Genomic DNA, 20,981 nt, shown 5'->3' with positions numbered 1-20,981 from the left:
GGTTTCACCATGTTGGCTAGGCTGGTCACGAACTCCTGACCTCGTGATCCGCCCATCTCGGCCTCCCAAAGTGCTGGGATTACAGGCATGAGCCACTGTGCCCAGCTGATAGCTACTAAAATTCTTTTTTTTTTTTTTTTGAGGCGGAGTCTCGCTCTGTCGCCCGGACTGGAGTACAGTGGCCGGATCTCAGCTCACTGCAAGCTCTGCCTCCCGGGTTTACGCCTTTCTCCTGCCTCAGCCTCCCGAGTAGCTGGGACTACAGGTGCCCGCCACCTCGCCCGGCTAGTTTTTGTATTTTTAGTAGAGACGGGGTTTCACTGTGTTAGCCAGGATGGTCTCGATCTCCTGACCTCGTGATCCGCCCGTCTCGGCCTCCCAAAGTGCTGGGATTACAGGCTTGAGCCACCGCGCCCGGCCTGCTATATATATTTTATCCAGTTTTGCAACTGCTTATGGTGGAGGGGCTAGTCAGTTACCAGTTACTTTGTGGACAGAAGCAAAAGTCCTACCTTAATAGTAAAGAGAAGTAATTGACCCTTCTGCTTTCATCTTGCTTGGGTCATAGACAAAATGCTCAAAGAACAAGTAATAGTTTTGTGACATGAGGACAAAAGGTATATACTAAGGTTGACACAGCAGGAAGGCAGAATGGGTTGGGTTGTGAAGGCACTGTGGAATGGTTATATTACTAGTCCTAAAATGCAACTAGCCCACGAGTTGCATGAACAAACTGTTAATTCAAGGTGCTATCTGCTGGGTTTTCTGTTACTCACTATAGGTGGGTACAAAAGTAATGGCAAAAACCTATTAGGTTGCACCAATCTAATAATAAATTCAGTCCTAACTGATATAAAATTATAGCACAGAAAAAAGTTATATAACAATCTAATTTATGACTTAGATTCAAACATCAATATTAGTAAATCAACTGCAGAAGACTAAATAGAAGAGTACATCATGAGCAAATAGGATTTCTTAATGAATGGAAAGATAGCTCAACAATGGGAAATTTATTCATATAATTCTCAAAAGAAGATAAACACTGTCATTGCTAGGAGTTCAAAGAGTATCCAGTTACCTAATACTCTGGCTGAGAATGCTAGCTGTTCATCAAAATCTCTTCTCCCTCCATATCATGTATCTATTGCCACAATTATGCTGGGTAACAAACTGCTCCCAAAATGAGGTGGCTTAAACACACCAATTATTATTTCCCATCACTCCATGGGTTGTCTGAATGGTTCTGGGGGAGCTGGCTGGATTTGGCTGATCTTGACTGAACTTAGTCATACATCTGTTAGCAGCTGGTAGCTCAGCTGTGGACTGTCTCTGTTCCACGTGGTCTCTCATCCTCCAGTAGAGTAGCTAGCCTGAGCCTGTTCTTGTGATGAGACAGAGGAGCAAAAGAACAAACAAAGTGTACAAGACTTCTTGGGGTCTAGACTCAGCTTAGATCTGCCATTCCTTACTTCTGCCATATTCCATTGGCCACAACGAATTTTGTATGACAAACCACCATGGAGACATTTCAATGTAGGTGGATGAGAACGGATTCAAGGAGTAGAGAAATAGACTTCTCTTGATGGGAGAAATTACAAAGTCATATTGCGGATGCAGCTACAGGGAGAGGTGGAGAATTGGGGCAATTTTTTTGCTATCTACCACAACTTCTTTCATCGTAATGAAATTGTTGCTGGGAGCGGTGGCTCACACATGTAATCCCAGCACTTTGGGAGGCCGAGGTGGGCGGATCACCTGAGGTCAGGAATTCAAGAATAGCCTGGCCAACATGGTGAAATCCCATCTCGACCAAAAATACAAAAAAATTAGCCGGGCGTGGTGTCACGTGCCTGTAGTCCTAGCTATTCGGGAGGCTGAGACACCAGAATCACTTGAACCCCAGAGGTGGAGGTTGCGGTGAGCCAAGATTGAGCCACTGCACTCCAGCCTGGGTGACAGAGCGAGACTCCATCTTGGAAAAAAGAAAAAAAAAAAAAAGAAAAGAAATCGAAGCTATATTTCTCCGCCTCCATTGCAGTAAGGTAGGCCACATGACCATGTTTTTGTCAATAAAACCTGAGTAAAAGGAAAAGTGGCACTTGAAATCTTTTTTTTTTCCCTTTGAGACAGAGTCTCACTCTTGTCGCCCAGGCTGCAGTGTAATGGCACTATCTAGGCTCACTGTGACCTCCCCCTCTGGGGTTTCAGTGATTCTCCTGCCTCAGCCTCCCAAGTAGCTGGGATTACAGGTGTGAGCCACTGTGCCCGACAGGCACTTGAAATCTTAAGACGGTGGGTGCACCTCTTACCTTCCACACTCTTTCCCTGTCCACCAGGTGGCATCCACAGCCCTCCAGCCTGAAGCATGCAGGCAGTGACAAGGCCTAGGGGATGACATAACTATATGATGGAAGAAAACTGGGTCCTAAATGGCAGGGTGGAACAGAATCAGGAATGTTTGTGTTAGACCGATAGAAAAGAGAGGGAAATAAACATCTATCTTCCTTAAGCCCACAATGTCTCTTTACCATTTGAGTGTTTTTATTACAACAGCCTAACCTTACCTTAACTAACTATAACCCTCAAATTCTGAAACAACTGAAAAATAAAACAAAAGAACATGGCTTATGGAGGCCAGAATACTACCTTTATTATTATTATTTTAGAGATGGGGTCTTCTTCTGTTGCCCAGACTGAAATGCAGTGGCATGATCTTGGCTTACTGCAATCTCCGCCTCCTGGGTTCGAGCAATTCAAGCAATAATCCTCCTGAGTAGCTGCAACTACAGGTGCACACCACCACGCCTGGCTAATTTTTGTATTTTTTTGTAGAGACAGGGTTTTGCCATGATGACCAGGCTGGTCTTGAACTCCTGACCTTATGTGATCCAGCCCCCTCAGCCTCCCAAAGTGCTGGGATTATAGGCATGAGCCACTGCGCCCAGCCAGCCCTCTGTGTTTTAAGGCTGCAAAAGAAAATACTGCAGGCGTTGGATCCCAGAGAAAGAATGGCCCAGTGGGTGGGTGCCTGAGGGGGTGAAGGGACCCTGAAGTCTCTCCCAAGGTGGGGAAAGCTGGGCTGACACCCCTCTGCTCTGTGTCAGAGCCACTGGGGTGGGAGGGAATGTGAAGCACTCAGAGGAAGGAGTGGGGTTCCAGTGGGAGGCCCAGACATCCTGTGAATGTGGCAGGTGGACAGGCAGCTTGGAAAGCACAAATCCATAGGCTCGTGCCCATGCGAGTGGAGGTGGGGGGGTCCCTCAGGTGTTCCGTGGGCAGATGCTCTCCTCTCTCTCTGGGTGGTTTCTGAGGGGCCAAAGAATTTTGACCACTTTCCTCAAATACCCCTTTCTGTGTATCAAACTGTTCTGAACAGTTTGAAAAGAAGTCCATGTTCTCCACTTTGAGTCAATCTCTTGCTCCCTTGCATGACAAATTTCCCCTCCTCCTCACCCCAAGATGTGAGGTCAGAAGAGGGGCATGCCCTCACAGCCCCAGCAAAAACCATTCCACTGTGCCGTAGGCCACTGGGGCTTTCAAAAGCCTCACTGCAGCTGGGTGAGGTGGCTCACGCCTATAATCCTAGCACTTTGGGAGGCCAAGGTGGGTGGATCACCCACTCTGGTCATGAGTTCGAGACCAGCCTGACCAACACCGTGAAACCCCGTCTTTACTAAAAATACAAAAAAATTAGCTGGTTGTGTTGAGGGGCACCTGTAATCTCAGCTACTTGGGAGGCTGAGGCAGGAGAATTGCTTGAACCTAGGAGGCAGAGATTGCAGTGAGCTGAGATTGCACCATTACACTCCAACATGGACGACGGAATGAGACTCCATCTCAAACAAACAAAATCTAATACTATGTAAATGCCATGCCAATTGTTGTTATACTGTATTGTTGAGGCAATGATGACACGACAAAAATGTCTAGACATGCTCAGTAGACAATTTTTTTCATAAATATACAATCCCAGATTGGTTGGTTCCACTGGTGTGCATCTCACAGAAAGGACCAACTGTTTAATTACAAACAAAAGTGAACCAATCCCATGTGTACAGTTTCATGCATTCTCGTAAACTGAGCACACCTGTTTCACCAGCTCCCAGGCCAAGAAACAGAATCTGAGCAGCAACCAGGAAGCCCCTGATACCGTTTCCAGCCACTGCCCACCCAAACCTCGAGGCCCATATATCTTTTTGGCCTGTTTTGTACCACCTGTGAAGGAAATCTTACGGTGCTCTTCAGTATATGTTTTCAGTCTTGCACCTGTGGGTTCATTCTCCCTGCCCCGCCCTGGTTGCTCCTGAGTGTGGGAAAGCCCCAGGAATAGTCTGTTCCTGTTTTCTTTGGAGTGAGTGAGTGGGCGTGGGCCTTCTGAACTGCACTGCCCGGTGACATGGGCAGGTGGATGGTGGCGTGTTCTGGGGACTAGGCTTTTATCTGATTCCCAGTGTCTAGATGCAGGGATAAATGTGGGAAAGGAAAATTAATAAATTTCAAATCACAAGACCCCAGAATCACTAAGTCAAAGGGAAAAGTCAAACTGGGAACTGCGTCAGGCAAAGCTGCTTCCTATTTTATTCCTAAATAAGAAACTACAAAGAGCTACATACTTCCTTCACAATTTACCCACAGGAAAATTTCTTGTGAGCCTCATCTCACCCTGGCAATGTAAATTGATAGCTTATCTTCACAGGTGCAGGACAAAGGCCAGAACTCTGAAGTCATCCCTCTGCTCACCTGACACAAATGCATACCTGATTTCTCCTTCTGCCGCATTGTTTATGTAAAAATGCAGATTCTCTGAGCCAGACTAAGGCATAAGTGACTATTTCTCTACCCCACTCTCACATGTAAATTATGTATTCAGTGAAAGGCTGAACAAAGATTCAAAAGAAGGCAACCTTTTGTCTCTTATTTCCCTAAGACCTGGGAGCCCCACAACCCCCCTTCGAGTTGTCCTGCCTTTCCAGAGCAAACCAATGTTCATCTCGCATGTATTAATCAATGTCTCATGTCTCCCTAAAATGTATAAAACCAGGCCGGGCGCGGTGGCTCATGCCTGTAATCCCAGCACTTTAGGAGGCCGAAGCGGGTGGATCATGAGGTCAGGAGTTTGACACCAGCCTGACCAACATGATGAAACCCCGTCTCTACTAAAAATACCAAAATTAGCTGGATGTGGTGGTGCACACCTGTAATCCCAGCTACTCAGGAGGCTAAGGCAGGAGAATTGCTTGAACTCAGGAGACGGAGTTTGCAGTAAGCCGAGATCATGCTATTGCACTGTAGCCTGGGCGACAGAGCCAGAGAGCAAGACTTCATCTCAAAAAAACAAAACAAAACAAAAACCAGAACAACAACAAAAACATCCGGCTGTACCCTGACTGCCTTGGACACATGTCCTCAGGGAACCTCCTGAGGTGTGTTAGGTGTGTTCTTAATCAGCTTTCTTTTTTTTTTTTTTTAAATGGAGTTTCGCTCTTTTGCCCAGTCTGGATCTCAGTTCACTACAACCTCTGCCCCCGCGGGTTCAAACGATTTTCCTGCCTCAGCCTCCCAAGTAGTTGGGGTTATAGGTGCCTGCCACCACCCCTGGCTAATTTTTGTATTTTCAGTAGAGTCGGGGGTTTCGCCATGTTGGCCAGGCTGGTCTCGAACTCCTGACCTAAGGTCATCAAGCTGCCTAGGCCTCCCAAAGTGCTAAGATTACAGACATGAGCCACTGTGCCTGGCCCTTAATCAGCTTTCTAAAATGATTGAAACTTTGGCTGGGCAAGGTGGCTCACACCTATCAACCCAGCACTTTGGGAAGCCGAGGTGGGTGGATCACCTGACGTCAGGAGTTTGAGACCAGCCTGGCCTACATAGTGAAACCCCCATCTCTACTAAAAACACAAAAATTAGCAGCACGTGGTGGTGGGCGCCTGTAGTCCTAGCCACTCAGGAGGCTGAGGCAGGAGAATCACTTGCACCTGGGAGGCAGAGGTTGCGTTGCAGTGAGGCGAGATTGCACCATTGTACTCCAGCCTGGGCAACGAGAGTGAAACGCCGTCTCACAAAAAGAAAAAAAAAAAGGTAAGTTGATTGAGACCTGTCTCAGATACTTTTGCTTCACTGATAGGAGATAGAGGTCAAGAGATTTTCTTTGTTCATGTCATTTCTGTGGCCCTGGACTCTCAAGATCCCCTGTCCACTTGTGGGGTCCCCAGCCCTGACATGTTTTATGGCAGAGGCAGGAGTAGGGCTGCCAGGTCAGACCCAGCCCTGGGGACACCAGGGAGAGTCATGCAGGCATTCAAGCCCAGTCCCCGCAGCTTGGGCTCCTCTTCTGAGCATGCCAGTGGCCTCCTGGGGTCAGCTCCTAGGAAACATGGTGGCCCTTCAGCTGCTCCCCAGGACCCCCTCTCCCCAGGCCCGCTCTGCTCCCTCAACTTCTAAGTATGGCTCAAGCCTCCTTTCAGGGGTCAGGAAGCCATTCAGTGTGCACTGACCACTTCCTGTGGTCATCCTGCTCAGACCCTTGTCTGTATTTGCTCCCTCATCCTCGTCTTTTTCGATTTCGAAAGATCCCCTGAAGTGCAGCCTGCTGTAGGCCTCAGCCCAGGCTGGGAGCGGGAAGCTGGGGCTGTTTCCAAGTCCTCAGAGCCTTTGTGCCCCTCCCTCTTCCAGCCCCTCCAGGATGGTGGCAGCCAGAACAACACCCGCTCTGTCCCCTCGGGCAGCCAGGACACGTCTTCCTTGGCCAGCTCTGAATTCCTTCTCTGAGTGCAACAAGCCACATGTCCAACGGGCGCGATCTTACAGTCACGCAATGCCCCCTCCCCGTCCCATTTCTGGCACTTAGACACGAGTCGAGTTGGAGGAGAAAAATCTGCTTTATTTTATTTTCACCATTTCTGGGGTGGCTATGCGGGAAGCGAGTGGCACGCTTCGAAGGTGCTCGGAGCCATCAGGTTTCAGTGCTGGGAGAAGGTAGCTTCCATATCGCAGGCAGGGTCGGCGTGGCAGCCGTCTGGAGGGAGAGGTGGGGTCAGGAGAGCCCCGGCCGCGTCCCTGCCCGCCTCCCACTGGCCCCAGCGCGCCTCGCCCTGCTCACCCGGGCTGCAGCAGAGGCCGAAGACGGCGCAGCGGCCCCCGCTCCCGCACGCCTTCTGGCCGGACTGGCAGGGCGACGGCAGGTAGTTTTCCTCCTGGCAGCGCAGCGCCTCGGCCGTGCCCACGAAGCAGCCCAGCTCTTCCGCGCAGCAGATATTGGGCCCGAAGCAACGGCCTTTGCCCCCGGGGCCGCAGGGGAGGCACTGCGGGGACGGGCGGCGTGAGCGGGAGGAGCAGGAACCAGGGTGGTGGTGGGGACTCGGAGGACCCTGCGAGGCCGGGCGGGCTGCGCGGGGCGAGGATGCTGGGGTCCGGGGCTCGGAGTTCAGGCGGGACAGCGGGGCTGCAGGCGCGCTGGGTCGCCGTCTGGGCCTCGAGCGCGGTCAAGGGCGGAGCGTCAACATCCACTCAGCTCCTGGGGTTCCCAGGCGAGGCCTGAGCGGGGCGCGCCCCTGTGGCAGCGGGTCCCTCCCGCCCCGGAGCGCCGCCGTACCGGGGCTGGGGACTTACCTTGCGCACGTCGAGGTCCGGCGCGGCCCTCTTGCCTCCCAGGGGGCAGTTCTGGATGTAGCAGGCGGAGGTCAGCGCCAGAAGGCCGAGGAGACAGCAGGCGAGGCTGGGGCTGGCCATGGTGCGGGTGCGCTGGGTCCAGGGTCGGTGACTGGTGGCAGGCTCTCCGGCCTGGCCTTTTTATGCTTGGGCATTGCGTCGGTGGAGCTCTGTTTAAGAGGTTGATAGTATGACTGGTCACAGAGGGCCGCCGTGGGTCAGGCTGAGTGTGTACGGGCTTGCCTCTTCATTAGCAGGGCCTGGGCCCGGGTCAAGGTCACCGCTTTAGCTAATGGTCTGGGCACAGAAGGTGAGGTGCCTTGCGGAAGGGAGCAGGCCAGGGTGGCCTGGGCCACTAGGGTGGGACAGGGAGAATTTGGGGTGGGGTGTAGCCCAGCCGAGGACTTTATCCAGCCTCCCAGTACCTCGAGAAGGGGGTCTGGGGCAGGGAAGGTGGACACTGGGACCCCTCCAGGTTGGAGGAGGCTCTGGCAGGCTCTTCCCACCCTCTTGGCCCACCACGTATGTGGATCCTTGTCCCTTCTTTTAGGAACATTTCCTCTTCCTAAACCCAAATTTCCAGAAAACCTCTTCACCCTCACCACACAGCAACACCCACTTCCTTGCACCGGGAACTTAGATAGGAAGAAATAACATCTGTGTCTAATCTGTAACAGATACTCCACCTTTCCTTTCACTATAAATTAGGCAACAAACCACAGCAGAATTAGCAATACCTGTAGCTTTGTCACAAATCGAAATAACAGATAACTTCCTATCACAGCTGTCACAAATGCGTCTATATACTGTTTAGATTCATTGTATCTTCAAAATTGTCAGTTATTGGACCACCAGATCTTGCTATCTAAAGGTTAATAAAGAAGCACATTTATGACACCACCAAAATGTGTTTTGGCTGGGCACCATAACTAATGCCTGCAATCCCAATACTTTGGGAGTCTGAGGTGGGCAGATTGTTTGAGCCCAGAAGTTCAAGACCAGCCTAGGCAACATAGTGAGAACCCCCAGCTCTACAAAACGTACAAAAATTAGTTGGGTGTGGTGGTGAGCTCCTATAGTCGCAGCTACTTGGGAGGCTGAGGCAGGAGTACCGCCTAAACCTGGGAATTCAAGACTGCAGTGAGTATGATTGTACCACTGCACTCCAGCCAGAGTGACGGAGCGAGAGCAAGACCCTGTCTTTAAAAAAAAAAAAAAAAAAGTTTTAACATTTTGATATCTGAATATAAATATATATATATGTATTTTTTCTTGAGATGGAGTCGCGCTCTGTCGCCCAGGCTGAAGTGCAATGGTGGGCGCCATCTTGGCTCACTGCAACCTCCGCCTCCTGGTTTCAAGTGATTCTCCTGCCTCAGCCTCCCAAGTAGCTGGGATTACAGACATACACCACCATGCCTGTCCAATTTGTGTATTTTTAGTAGAGAAAGGGGTTTCACCATGTTGACCAGGCTGGTCTCAAACTCCTGACCTCAGGTGATCTGCACGCCTTGGCCTCCCAAAGTGCTAGGATTACAGGCGTGAGCTGCCGCACCTGGCCCTATAATTGTTTTTTTTTTTTTTTTTTTTTTGTAATTACATTTCTTTCGTTTTCTACATCAAAATTTTTTTGGCCGGGCGTGGTAGTTGACCAACCTGGCCAACATGGTGAAACCCCATCTCTACTAAAAATACAAAATACAAAATACAAAATACAAAATTAGCCAGGTGTGAGGCAGGCACCTGTAATCCCAGCCATTCAGGAGGCTGAGGCAGGAGAATCACTTGAACCCAGGAGGCAGAAGTTGCAGTGAACCAAGATCATGCCACTGCACTCCAGCTTAGGCGACAGAGCGAGACTCCGTCTCAAAAACAAAAAAAATTTTTTTTTGTATTTTTAATATATCTCAAAAGGAAAATAATTAAAAGAAAAGATGGATTACCCCAGTGGGAGAGGTATTGCTAGATATCATGAATAAGGAAGGAAAGGCACTGCTCAACTCTCCCTTTGTGAAAGCATCTGCCACCCAGCTGCTGGGAGTGCGGTCTGCAGGTGGCCCTCAGGGGTAGCTCCTCTAGGGCCTGCTTCAGCTGCAGAGAGCCTCCTGGCCCAGGGTCACACCCTTCCCAGGTGGCCCACATGCAATGACTGGTCCATTTTGGCCCAAATGCAGGATAACTCTGAAGGAGCATTTTGGCTCCAGAGCTCCCTATGGGGTCAGCTGAGGTCTGCATAGCAGTTCTCCCTCTGCCTACTCCTATTTTTGTCCCCTCCCTCCCAAAGGTGTGGGTCCCCAGGGCCTTCTGTAATAAAAACCCTCTTTGTGAAACCACCTCCGTCTGTTCCCTAGGGAACCCAGCCTGAGGCAGAATGGAAGAAATGAGAAGCACTGTGAGAGACCAGCCTCAGTGGTGGGCCAGTCCCTGACCCCTGGGAGAGGAGAATGGGACAGTTCCAGACTCTCCTGCCCTCTTGTGGAGGAAGGTGAAGAGACTGATAAGGCCAAGCAGGTCACAGCCCATCTGACCCTAGTCACTGGCATGAGTCACTGGCATGAGCTGTCTGGCACCCAGGAGCTGGTCAGGCTGACCCGCATTACAAATCAGCAGCCAGTCCTCTCTCACCCAGATTAACTTATTGGCATTCCAGGCCTAGAAGGCCAAGGGCCTGACCCAGCCATGTTCCAGAGAGGCCTCCCACCTGCTCTGTGGGCACGATGACCTCACTTAAGCTAACACATGTGCATAAATTACCATAGTATTATGTCCCCCAAATGGACCACATCCCTTCACCTGTTCAACAACTCCTCTTCTGAAGATGCTCTGGGTCCCATTACAAATGCCTGGAAATAGCAGCAACAAAACACAAAAACCTCTGCCCTCATGGGGCTTATATTCTAGTGGAGGAAGAGAAATGTTAAACAATAAACACATTTCAGTTAGTTAGGAAACAAATATAAACAATAAACAGACTTTAGTAACAACACACATATTGCAGTAGATTAGTAAGTGCTACAGAGATAAAAGGGAGGCCTGTTGCAATTTCACCGAGGGTAGTCAGTGTAGACTTCTTTGTGAAGAAGAGAAAATAAGCCATGCAGATGTCTGAGGGGACATTAGCTTTCTATTGCTGCATAACAAATTACCACAGGCCAGGCACAGTGGCTTATGCCTGTAATCCCAGCACTTTGGGAGGCTGAAGTGGGAGGATCACTTAAGTCCAGGAATTAGAGACCAGCCTGGGCAACATAGGGAGACCCAGACTCTATAAAATGTTTTAAAAAAATTATCTGGGTTTGTTGGCATGCACCTGCAGTCCCAGCTACTTGGGAGGCTGAGACAGGGGGATCACTTGAGCCCAGGAGTTCAAGGCTACAGTGAACTAGGATGGTACCACTGTACTCCAGCCTGGGTGACGGAGGTTGATTCTGTCTCAAAAACAAAAACAAAAAAGCTACCACAAGTTTGGCAGCTTAAAACAACATTTGCTTATTACATTGGGCCAGGCATGGCTTAGCTGGGTCTTCTACTCTGGGGCTGTGATCAGGGTGTCAGCCAGGCTGCATTCCTTTCCGGAGCCCAGGTAATTGTTAGCAGAATTCATTTCCTTGCAGCTGTAAAACTCGTGGTGACCTGCTTCTTCAAGGTCAGGAACAGAGACAGTCTCTGTTTCTTCAAGTCTAAGCATACAGGTAGTCCTTTTCTAAGGGGCACCTGACCTGATTAGGTCAGACCCACCTGGATCAAATTGATAAGGTGTCTTCATTACATCTGCAAAATCCCCTCACCTTTGCCATATAACGTAGTATAGTCATGGTTGTCACTTTTGTCATATTTTTCTAATGTTTAGAAGCAAGTTGGCTGGGCACAGTGGCTCACGCCTGTTTTTGTTTTTGTTTTGAGACTGAGTCACACTCCATTGCCCAGGCTGGAGTGCGGTTGCTGGGCACAGTGGCTCCCAGCATTTTGGGAGGCCAAGGCGGACCTCAAGGCCATCACTTGAGGTCAGGAGTTCGAGACCAGTATGGTCAAAAGGGTGAAATTGTGTCTCTACTAAAAAAAAAATACAAAAAAATTTAGCCAGGCGCGGTGGTGGAAGCCTGTAGTCCCATCTACTCGAGAGGTGGAGGAACCCAGGAGGTGGAGGTTGCAGTGAGCCAAGATCACGCCACTGCACTTCAGCCTGGGTGACAGAGTGAGACTCTGTCCATCTCAAAAAAAAAAAAAAAAAAAAAAAACCAAAAACAGTTATGAGTTCTACCCACATGAAGCTGGAAAAGATTACGCAAGGGTAATCATTGTATAATCCACAGAAAGATACCGGGGAGCAGGGGGGAGGAGAATTTCAGGGATCCACTTTAGCATTCTGCCTACAATGCAGGGGTGGAAACAGCAAGTGCCAAGATCCTGAGGCAGGAATGCACCTGGCGTGTTCAAAGAGCAAGGAGGCCAGTAGGGCTAGAGCAGAGTGACTGAACTCCTGAGATCAGAAAGGTAACATGTGACTGCACCTCACAGGCTTTTTCTCCAAATGAAATGGGGGAATAAGAGGGAGTTCTGAGCCAGCTCACGATAACTTTGGATATAGTGCTGTGAAAAGACTGGGGGAGCCGGGCGCAGTGGCTCACGCCTGTTATCCCCGCACTTTGGGAGGCCGAGGCGGGCGGATCACAAGGTCAGGAGATCAAGACCATCCTGGCTAACATGGTGAAACTCCGTCTCTACTAAAAATACAAAAAATCAGCCGGGCATGGTGGTGGGCGCCTGTAATCCCAGCTACTCGGGAGGCTGAGGCAGGAGAATCGCTTGAACCTGGGAGGCAGAGGTTGCGGTGAGCCAAGATCGTGCCACTGCACTCCAGCCTGGGCAACAGAGCAAGACACCTTCTAAAAAAACCAAAAAACAAACAAACAGAAAGGACGGTGGGGCAACTAGGGAGGAGGCTATGCAATAGTCCTTGTGAGTGATGTGAGTGTGATGTGCGCGTCGAGAAGTGACCTGATTCTTGGTGCATTTTAAAGGAGGTACCAACTGCAGTTTGCTAATGGATTGGATGTGAGTGGGAGAGAAAAAGAGGAGTCGAAGATGACTTCAATATTTCTGGGCCGGGCTGGGCGCAGTGGCTCATGCCTGTATTCCCAGCTACTCGGGAGGCTGAGACAGGAGAATCACTTGAACCCGGGGGGTGGAGGTTGCAGTGAACTGAGATAGCACCATTGCACTCCAGCCAGGGTGACACAGTGACTCTGTCTCAAAAAAAAAAAAAAGATTTCTGGGCCGGGCGCGGTGGCTTATGCCCGTAATCCCAGCACTTTGGGAGGCCAAGGTTGGGGTCAGGAGTATGAGACCAGCCTGGCCAACATGGCGAAACCTTGTCTCCACTAAAAAATACAAAAATTAGCCAGGCGTGATGGCATGTGTCTGTAGTCCCAGCTACTAAGGAGGCTGAGGCAGGAGAATCACTTGAACCGGGGAGGCAGAGGTTGCAGTGAGCCGAGATAGTGCCACTGCACTCCAGCCTGGGCAACAGAGCGAGACTCTGTCTCACAAACAAAAACAAAAACAGAAACAAAGCAAGATTTCTGGCTTGAGCAATGGGGAGGATGAAGGTGCCATCAGCTAGCATGGGAACCTGAGGGTGGCACTGATTTGAGTTGGGAAGAGCAGGGGCTCAGTGTGGACCTGTCATGTTTGGGATGTCCACTACACATCCAAGAAGAACCTGAGCAGGCATTTGGAGGTATGTCTGGAGTTCAGGAGAGAGGTCTAGGCTGAAGCAATGGTCAGTACCAACATTTATTTATTTATTTATTGAGACAGAGTTTCGCTCTTGTCGCCCAGGCTGGAGTGCGATGGCACAACCTCAGCTCACTGCAGTCGCCGCCTCCTGGGTTCTAGCGATTCTCCTGCCTCAGCCTCCCCAGTAGCTGGGATTACAAGGCATGCGTCACCACGCCCAGCTAATTTTGTATTTATTGTAGAGACAGGGTTTCTCCATGTTGATCAGGCTGGTCTCAAACTCCTGACCTCAGGTGGTCTGCCTACCTTGGCCTCCCAAAGTGCTGGGATTACAGGCGTGAGCCACCGCACCTGGCCAGTACCAATATTTAAAGGCCCTACCAGAGTGGCATCACCCTGGGGGAGGACAGATAGAGAAGAGGACTAAGGATCCCACTCTAAGCGAGGTAGGAGGAAACAAGCAAGGGTCTGAGGACAGGGTTTCACGGAGGAGGAAGTGTGCCAGATGCCAAAGGATGTGTAAAGGAGGGACTGAAACTTGAATTTTTTTTTTTTTTTTTTTTTTTTTGAGACGGAGTCTCCCTTTGCAAAGCCCAGGCTGGAAGTGCAAGTGGCCGGATCTCGCCCTCACTGCAAGCTCTGCCTTCCTGGGGTTTTACGCATTCTCCCCTGCCCTCAGCCTCCCCGAGTAGCTGGGGACTACAAGGCCGCCCGCCCCCACGTCCCGGCCTAAGTTTTTTTTGTATTTTTTAGTAAAGAGGACGGGTTTTCACCGTGGTTAGCCAGGGATGGGGTCCTTGGATCCTCTGAACCTCGTGTCCGCCGTCTTCGGCCTCCCAAAGTGCTGGGATTACAGGCTTGAGCCACTGCGCCCGGCCGAACTTCTTTATTTAAAAAAATCCAGTGAAGTGCAATTTACAGATCATAATTTGTACCCACTGTAAGTGTACTGTCTGGTGATTTTTGATAAATTCAAACAGTTATCCAGCCACTCCCACAATCCAGTTTTAGAATACTCTATCCCCATGTAAAGTTCCCCCATGCCCATTTGCCTCACTGCTGGCTCCCAGCCCAGCCCCAGGAAACCACTGCTAGAGATTTGCCTTTTCTAGAAATGTCACCTAAATAGAACAATACAGTACTTGATAATTTATGTCTGGTGTTCTGAGGTTCATCCCAGTTATTTTGTGTATCAGTAGTGAAACTACCAATGTAAGATTATAACAGACAGTGACAGAGATCTGACCTAGCCAATTCCATCTTGTTTCTAACCTCCAAGCTGTCCTTGTTCATTCCTGGGCATAGGCCGAACTTACTTTGGGACGAACTTAGTATATAGTTTATAGTTTAAAACAAAGGCAATAACAGCCCTTTCCCAAACCAAACCTCCTTCTTGCTTGGGGACTAGACTGCCTTGGTAGAGCTAACATATTAGCCACAAAATTAGAAATTATGGTTTAGAGGTCATGTAGCTAGAGGCTACAAGATTCTGACCCTCTCCAAATTGCTCCTGGGGATAGCATCACTATTGAAAAACCTAAGATCAGTGCCTCGAGAGATTCTGCAGACCCTGCACTCTATGGATCAGCCGGCACCACCCAGATCAATAAACTGGCTCATCTGATATTGTGGCCCCCACCCAGGAACTGACTCAATGCAAGAGGACAGCTTCTTCTCCACCCCAGCCAATAAACACTCCTGACTCAATGGCTGTCCCGCCACCCAGCACATTATTCTTAAAAACTCTGATTCCTGAATGCTCAGGGAGATTGATTTGAGTAACAATGAAACTTCTGTCTCCTGCCCAGCTGGTTCTGTGTGAATTACTCTTTCTCTATTGCAATTCCTCTGTCCTGAAAAATTGGCTGTCTAGGCAGTGGGTAAAGTGAACCTGTTGGGCAGTTACAGTAGTTCATTCCTGTTTATTGTTTTTCTTTTTTTTTTCTTTTCACTTTGTTGCCTAGGCTGGAGTGCAATGGTGCAATCTCACTCAGCTCACTGCAACCTTGACCACCCAGGCTCAAGTGATCCTCCCCTTTCAGCCTCCAGAGTAGCTGGAACTACATGTGTGCACCACCACACCTGGCTAATTTTTGTATTTTTTGTAGAGGGTCTGACTTTGTCATCCAGGCTGTAGTGCAGTGGCAGGATCTCAGCTTACTGCAACCTCTGCCTCCCGGGTTCAAGTGATTCTCGTGCCTCAGCCCCCAAAGTAGCTGTGATCACAGGTATGAGCCACCATGCCTGGCTAATTTTTGCATTTTTTGTAGAGATGGGGTTTCATTGTGTTGCCTAGGCTGGTCTTGAACTCCTGAGCTCAAGCAATCCACTTGCCTTGGCCTCCCAAAGTGCTAGGATTACAGGCGTGAGCCACTATGCCTGGCCTCATTGTCATTTTGATTTGCATTTTTCTGATGATTAGTAATGTTGAGCATTTTTTTCATATACCTGTTGGCCATTTGTATGTCTTTTTTTTTTTCTTATTTTATTTTACTTTTTAGAGACAGAGTCTCACTTTGTTGCCCAGGCTGGAGTACAGTGGTGTGATCATAGCTCACTATAACCTCCAACTCCTAGACTCAAGCATGTCTTCTTTTGAGATATCTATTCAGATCCTTTGCCCACTTTGGTTTTGTTTTGTTTTGTTTTATTTTGTTTTGAGACAGAGTCTCGCTCTGTCACCCAGGCTGGAGTGCAATGGCGTGATCTTGGCTCACTGCAACCTCTGCCTCCCAGGTTCAAGCAATTCTCCTGCCTCAGCCTCCTGAGTAGCTGGGATTACAAGCGCCCACCACCATGCCCGGCTAATTTTTTGTGTCTTTTAGTAGAGACGGGGTTTCACCCTATTGGCCAGGCCGGTCTCAAACTCCTGACCTTATGATCTGCCCACCTTGGCCTCCCAAAGTGCTGTGATTACAGGCATGAGCCACCTCACCCAGCCCTTTTTCCACTTTTTATTGGGATTGTTTATTTTTCTGCTGCTGAGTTGTTTGAATTCCTTGTATATTCTGAATATTAGCCCCTTGTCAGATGAATGGTTTGTAAAGAGTGTCTCCCATTCTACAGGTTGTTTCTGTTGGTTGCTTCCTTTGCTGTGCGGAAGCTTTTTAGTTTAGTGTATTCCTATTTGTCTATTTTTGTTGTTGTTGACTGTGCTTTTGAGGTCTCAGCCATAAAATCCTTACCTGGACCAATATCCTGAAGTGTTTTCCCCATGTTTTCTTCTAGTAGATTTATAGTTTCAGGTCTTATGTTTGTCTTTAAGCCATTTTGAGTTGAGTTTTGTACATTATGAGAGATAGGGGTCTAGTTTTATTCTTCTACCTATGGATATATCCTGTTTTCCCAGCATCATTTATTGAAGAGGATGTTCTTTCCCCAGTGTTTGTTCATGATGCCTTTTGTCAAAAATCAGTTGACTGTAAATACATGGATTTATTTCTGGATTCTCCAGTCTATTCTTTTGGTCTGTGTCTATTTTTATACCAGTAACCTGCTGTTTTGATTACTATACCTTTGTAGTAAATTTTGAAGTCAGGTGGCGTGATGCCTCTAAGTTTTGTTCTTTTTGCTCATTATTGCTTTGGCTATTAAGTATCTTTTGTGGTTCCATACAAATTTTAGGATTGTGTTTTCTATTTCTGTGAAGAATGTCGTTGGTATTTTGATAGGGATTGCACTGAATCTGTGGATTGCTTTGAGTACCGTCATTTGAACAATATTAAGTCTTCCAATGCATGAGCATGGGATGCCTTTCCGTTTTTTTTGTATCCTTCTCAATTTTTTTTTTATCAATGTGTTATAGTTTTCATTGTAAAGGCCTTTCACTTAACTATTAGTAATTAAGTTTGGGGGGAGTAAAAAGTTATATGTGAATTTTCTAGCGTGCAGGGTTTTGGCATCCGTAACCTCCACATTCTTCAAGGATCAACTGTATTTTGTTGAGGATTTTTGCATCTATGTTTATCAGGTATATTGGCCTGTAGTTTTCTTTTGTTGTGTGTGTCCTAGTCTGGTTCTGGTATCTGGGTAATGCTGGTCTCATAGAATGAGTTAGAAAAAATTTCTCTTCTATTTTTGGGACTAGTTTGAGAAGAATCGGTGTTAGTTCTTTATAAATTTGGTAGAATTCCGCAGTAAAACCATCTGGTCCTGAGCTTTTCTCTGTTGAGAGACTTTTAGTTATTGATTCAATGTGGTTACTCATTATTGATCTCTTCGGGTTTTCTATGTTTTTTTCCTGGTTCAATCTTAGTAGGTCGTTTGTGTCCAGGAATTCACAGATATCCTCTAGGATTTCCAGTTTGTCAGTGTATAGTTGTTCATAATAGTCTCTAATGATCCCTTGTATTTCTGTGATATCAGTTGTATGTCTCCTTTCTCATTTCTAATTTTATTTGGGTCTTCTCTCTTTTTTTCTTGGTTAGTCCTGGTAGTGGCTTATTGATTTTTTTTTCTCACACACCAAACACAGGTTTATGGATTTTATCTTTTTTTTTTTTGAGACGGAGTCTCACTCTGTCGCCCAAGCTGGAGTGCAGTGGTGCAATCTCGGCTCACTGCAAGCTCCGCCTCCCGGGTTCACGCTATTCTCCTGCCGCAGTCTCCCGAGTAGCTGGGACTACAGGCTCCTGCCACCACGCCCGGCTAATTTTTTGTATTTTTGGTAGAGATAGGATTTCACTGTATTAGCCAGGATGGTCTCGATCTCCTGACCTCATGATCCGCCCGTCTCGGCCTCCCAAAGTGCTGGGATTACAGGCTTGAGCCACCGCGCCTGGCCAGATTTTGTTTATCTTTTTTAAAAAACAACTTTTTATTTCATTGACCCTTTGTGTCCCTTTTTTAGTCTCTATTCTATTTAGTTCTACTCTGACCTTTTATTTCTTTCCTTTGGGTTTGGTTTATTCTTGCTTTTCTAGCCCCGTGAGGAGCATCATGAGGTTGTTTACTTGAAGTCTTCCTACTTTTTTTGATGTAGGCATTTGTTGTTATATAGTAGGATATAAATGACTGTTCCAATCATTTTGGCTTCCAAATGATTGGAAACTGAAAGCATGCAAGGCCAGTGCGGTGACTCACGCCTGTAATCCCAGCACTTTGGGAGGCCGAGGCAGGCGGATCACCTGAGGTCAGGAGTTCAAGACCAGCCTGGCCAACATGGCGAAACCCTGTCTCTACTAAAAATACAAAAATTAGCTGGATGCGGTGGTAGGTGCCTGTAATCCTGGGAGGCAGAGTTTGCAGTAAGCCAAGATCGCACCATTGCACTCCAGCCTGGGCAACAAGAACGAAACTCTGTCTCAAAAAATAAATAAATAAATAAAAGCATGCAGGAGTATCAGTCACTTAAAAAACAGTCACTTTTTTCCCCAATTGTATGGAATTGCATGGAATATTTTTTTCCATCCATTCACTTTTCAGTCTATGTGTGTCTTTACAGGTGAAGTGAATTTCTGATAAGCAGAATACAGTTGAGTCTTTCTTTTTTTTTTTTTTTTTTGGACAGGGTGGTGGTGACAGCAATCTATTTGGGCTGGTCCCCAGGCCCCTGGGTGGCGTGCTGGTACTGGCAGCAGCAGGCTGGGTGGGCCAGCGCCTGGGCCTCTGGGAGATGCACACAGGAAGCAGTGGTAGGCAGGGTGGACCTGTTCTTGGGCTTCTGGACAGTGTGCATGTGTGGCATGCACACCAGTGGCAGTGAAGGGGAAAGATCAACCCCTAGGTCTCTGGACGGTGCACATGGATGGCAGCAGTAGGTGGGGTGAGTCTGCCCTCAGGTCCCTGGAAGGCGTGCATGAGTGCTGACAGAGCAGGTCAACCCCCAGACCCCTGGATGACATGCATGGGTACCAGCATTGACATCAGTAGGTAGGGTGGGACCCTTAGGCCCCTGGATGGTGCACATGGGTGGTGAGTGTGGTGGGCTGGGCAGATTGAATCTCACGCCCCTGGATGATGTGCACAGGTGCTAGAAGCAATCGTGGTGGTGAAGGGCAGGGCAGGCCTGTTTTCAGCCCCCCAGATGGTGTGCATGGGCACTGGCAGTGGCAGGCAGGATGGATTGATCCCCAGGCCCCAGAAGGCATGCTCGGGCACCAGTGGCAATGATGGTGGGCAGGGCGAGCCTGTCCTCAGATGTCCTCTGCACCTGCAACCAGTGTGTGGGCTGTCTCCACACAGTCAGTGGAGTGGGAGAGAATGGTAGCCCCAACAAAGAAAAATAATTCATGAACAGTATTTTTTCAGTTCTTTTTTCCCCCAGCTTTATTGAGGTATAATTGACAAATAAAAAATAGAGCATATTTAGCTGGGCACGGTGGCCCACACCTGTAATCCCAGCACTTTGGGAGGCCAAGGTGGGCAGATCACTTGAGGTCAGGAGTTCAAGACTAGTCTGGCCAACATGGTGAAACCGTGTCTCCACTAAAAATACAAAAATTAGCTGCATGTGGTGGTGGGCACCTATAATCCCAGCTACTCGGGAGGCTGAGGTAGGAGAATTGCTTGAACCTAGGAGATGGAGGTTGCAGTGAGCCGAGATCATGTCACATATCACTGCACTCTAACCTAGGTGACAAGAGCAACACTCTGTCTCAAAAAAAAAAAAAAAAAAAGAAGTATATATTTTCTCACACTTATAATCCTAACACTTTGGGAGGCCGAGGCAGGAGGATCACCTGAGGTCAGGTGTTTGAGAGCAGCCTGACCAACATGGAGAAACCCCATCTCTACTAAAAATACAAAAATTACCTGGGTGTGGTGGCGCACACCTGTAGTCCCAGCTACTCACGAGGCTGAGGCAGGAGAATTGCTTGAGCCTGGGAAGGAGGCAGAGGTTGCAGTGAGCCGAGATCACCCCACTGCACTCCAGCCTGGGTGACAGAATGAGACTCCATCTCAACATATAAAAGGAAAACAAACAAAAACCAAACCCAAGGGACTTCTGATGTGAGTATCCACTGAAGCTTACCACAGGTCCACATGGCATTCTGATTAACTGTGGACGTCCTAAGTACCAGTTCTACTGGATCTACTGAATCATAAGGCCCAAAGTACAGAGTTGCCTGCCTTGCAACTGGATCTCTTAAGCTGTCCTCTCTTGCCCTAGATGCCCCTCAAAGCTGGCAGCACTTCTAGTCTTGATGAGCAGAACATTCAAATGTGGCCAATGTTGACTCCAAAATTCAGAGGTTCACTATGCAACATGTCTCCTTTCTAGAGACAAAGAGTGCAAGGTACAGCAACTTGTCCATCTTTTTTTTTTGGTGAAAAGACAATCTGCCAGGCTTAGTGGCTCATGCCTATAATTCCAGCACTTTGGGAGGCCAAGGTGGGCAGATCATTTGAGCCCAGGCGTTTAAGACCTGCCTGGGCAATATGGTGAAACCCTGTCTTTACAAAAAAATATAAAATTAGCCAGGAGTGGTGGCATGCACCTGTGGTCCCAGCTACTCAGGAGGCTGAGGTGGGAGGATTGCTTGAGTCTGGGAGGTCTTGGCTGCAGTGAGCTGAGATTGCACCACTGTACTCCAGCCTGGGTGACAGAGCAAGACTCAGTCTCAAAAAAAAAAAAAAAAAAAAAAAAAAAA

The 20,981-nt window shown here is 48.3% G+C and overlaps 1 protein-coding gene across 1 annotated transcript; it reads right to left on the bottom strand.

Moving 5' to 3' along the window:
• Window positions 1-6,865: 6,865 nt before the first annotated feature.
• Window positions 6,866-7,761, bottom strand: OXT (oxytocin/neurophysin I prepropeptide). Its single transcript, XM_017872529.1, has 3 exons — window positions 7,612-7,761; window positions 7,103-7,304; window positions 6,866-7,018 (listed from the first exon to the last, which is right to left on the bottom strand). Exons 1-3 carry the CDS (start codon window positions 7,729-7,731, stop codon window positions 6,963-6,965), a joined length of 378 nt encoding a protein of 125 aa, XP_017728018.1. The 5' UTR covers window positions 7,732-7,761; the 3' UTR covers window positions 6,866-6,962.
• Between the last annotated feature and the right edge of the window lie 13,220 nt (window positions 7,762-20,981).

The sequence above is a fragment of the Rhinopithecus bieti genome, unplaced genomic scaffold (genome assembly GCF_001698545.2).
Source record: "Rhinopithecus bieti isolate Rb0 unplaced genomic scaffold, ASM169854v2 scaffold_7580, whole genome shotgun sequence".
Lineage (NCBI taxonomy): Eukaryota > Metazoa > Chordata > Mammalia > Primates > Cercopithecidae > Rhinopithecus > Rhinopithecus bieti.
This window is presented reverse-complemented; position numbering and strand designations above follow the sequence as displayed.

Bases quoted from the DNA above. Each gene is read 5' to 3' on its own strand.
- OXT (XM_017872529.1), bottom strand. From the start codon at position 7,731: ATGGCCAGCCCCAGCCTCGCCTGCTGTCTCCTCGGCCTTCTGGCGCTG. The intron at 7,305-7,611 runs GTAAGTCCCCAG...CCGTCCCCGCAG, and splicing joins CGGACCTCGACGTGCGCAAG to TGCCTCCCCTGCGGCCCCGG. The intron at 7,019-7,102 runs GTGAGCAGGGCG...CTCTCCCTCCAG, and splicing joins CGGCCTCTGCTGCAGCCCGG to ACGGCTGCCACGCCGACCCT.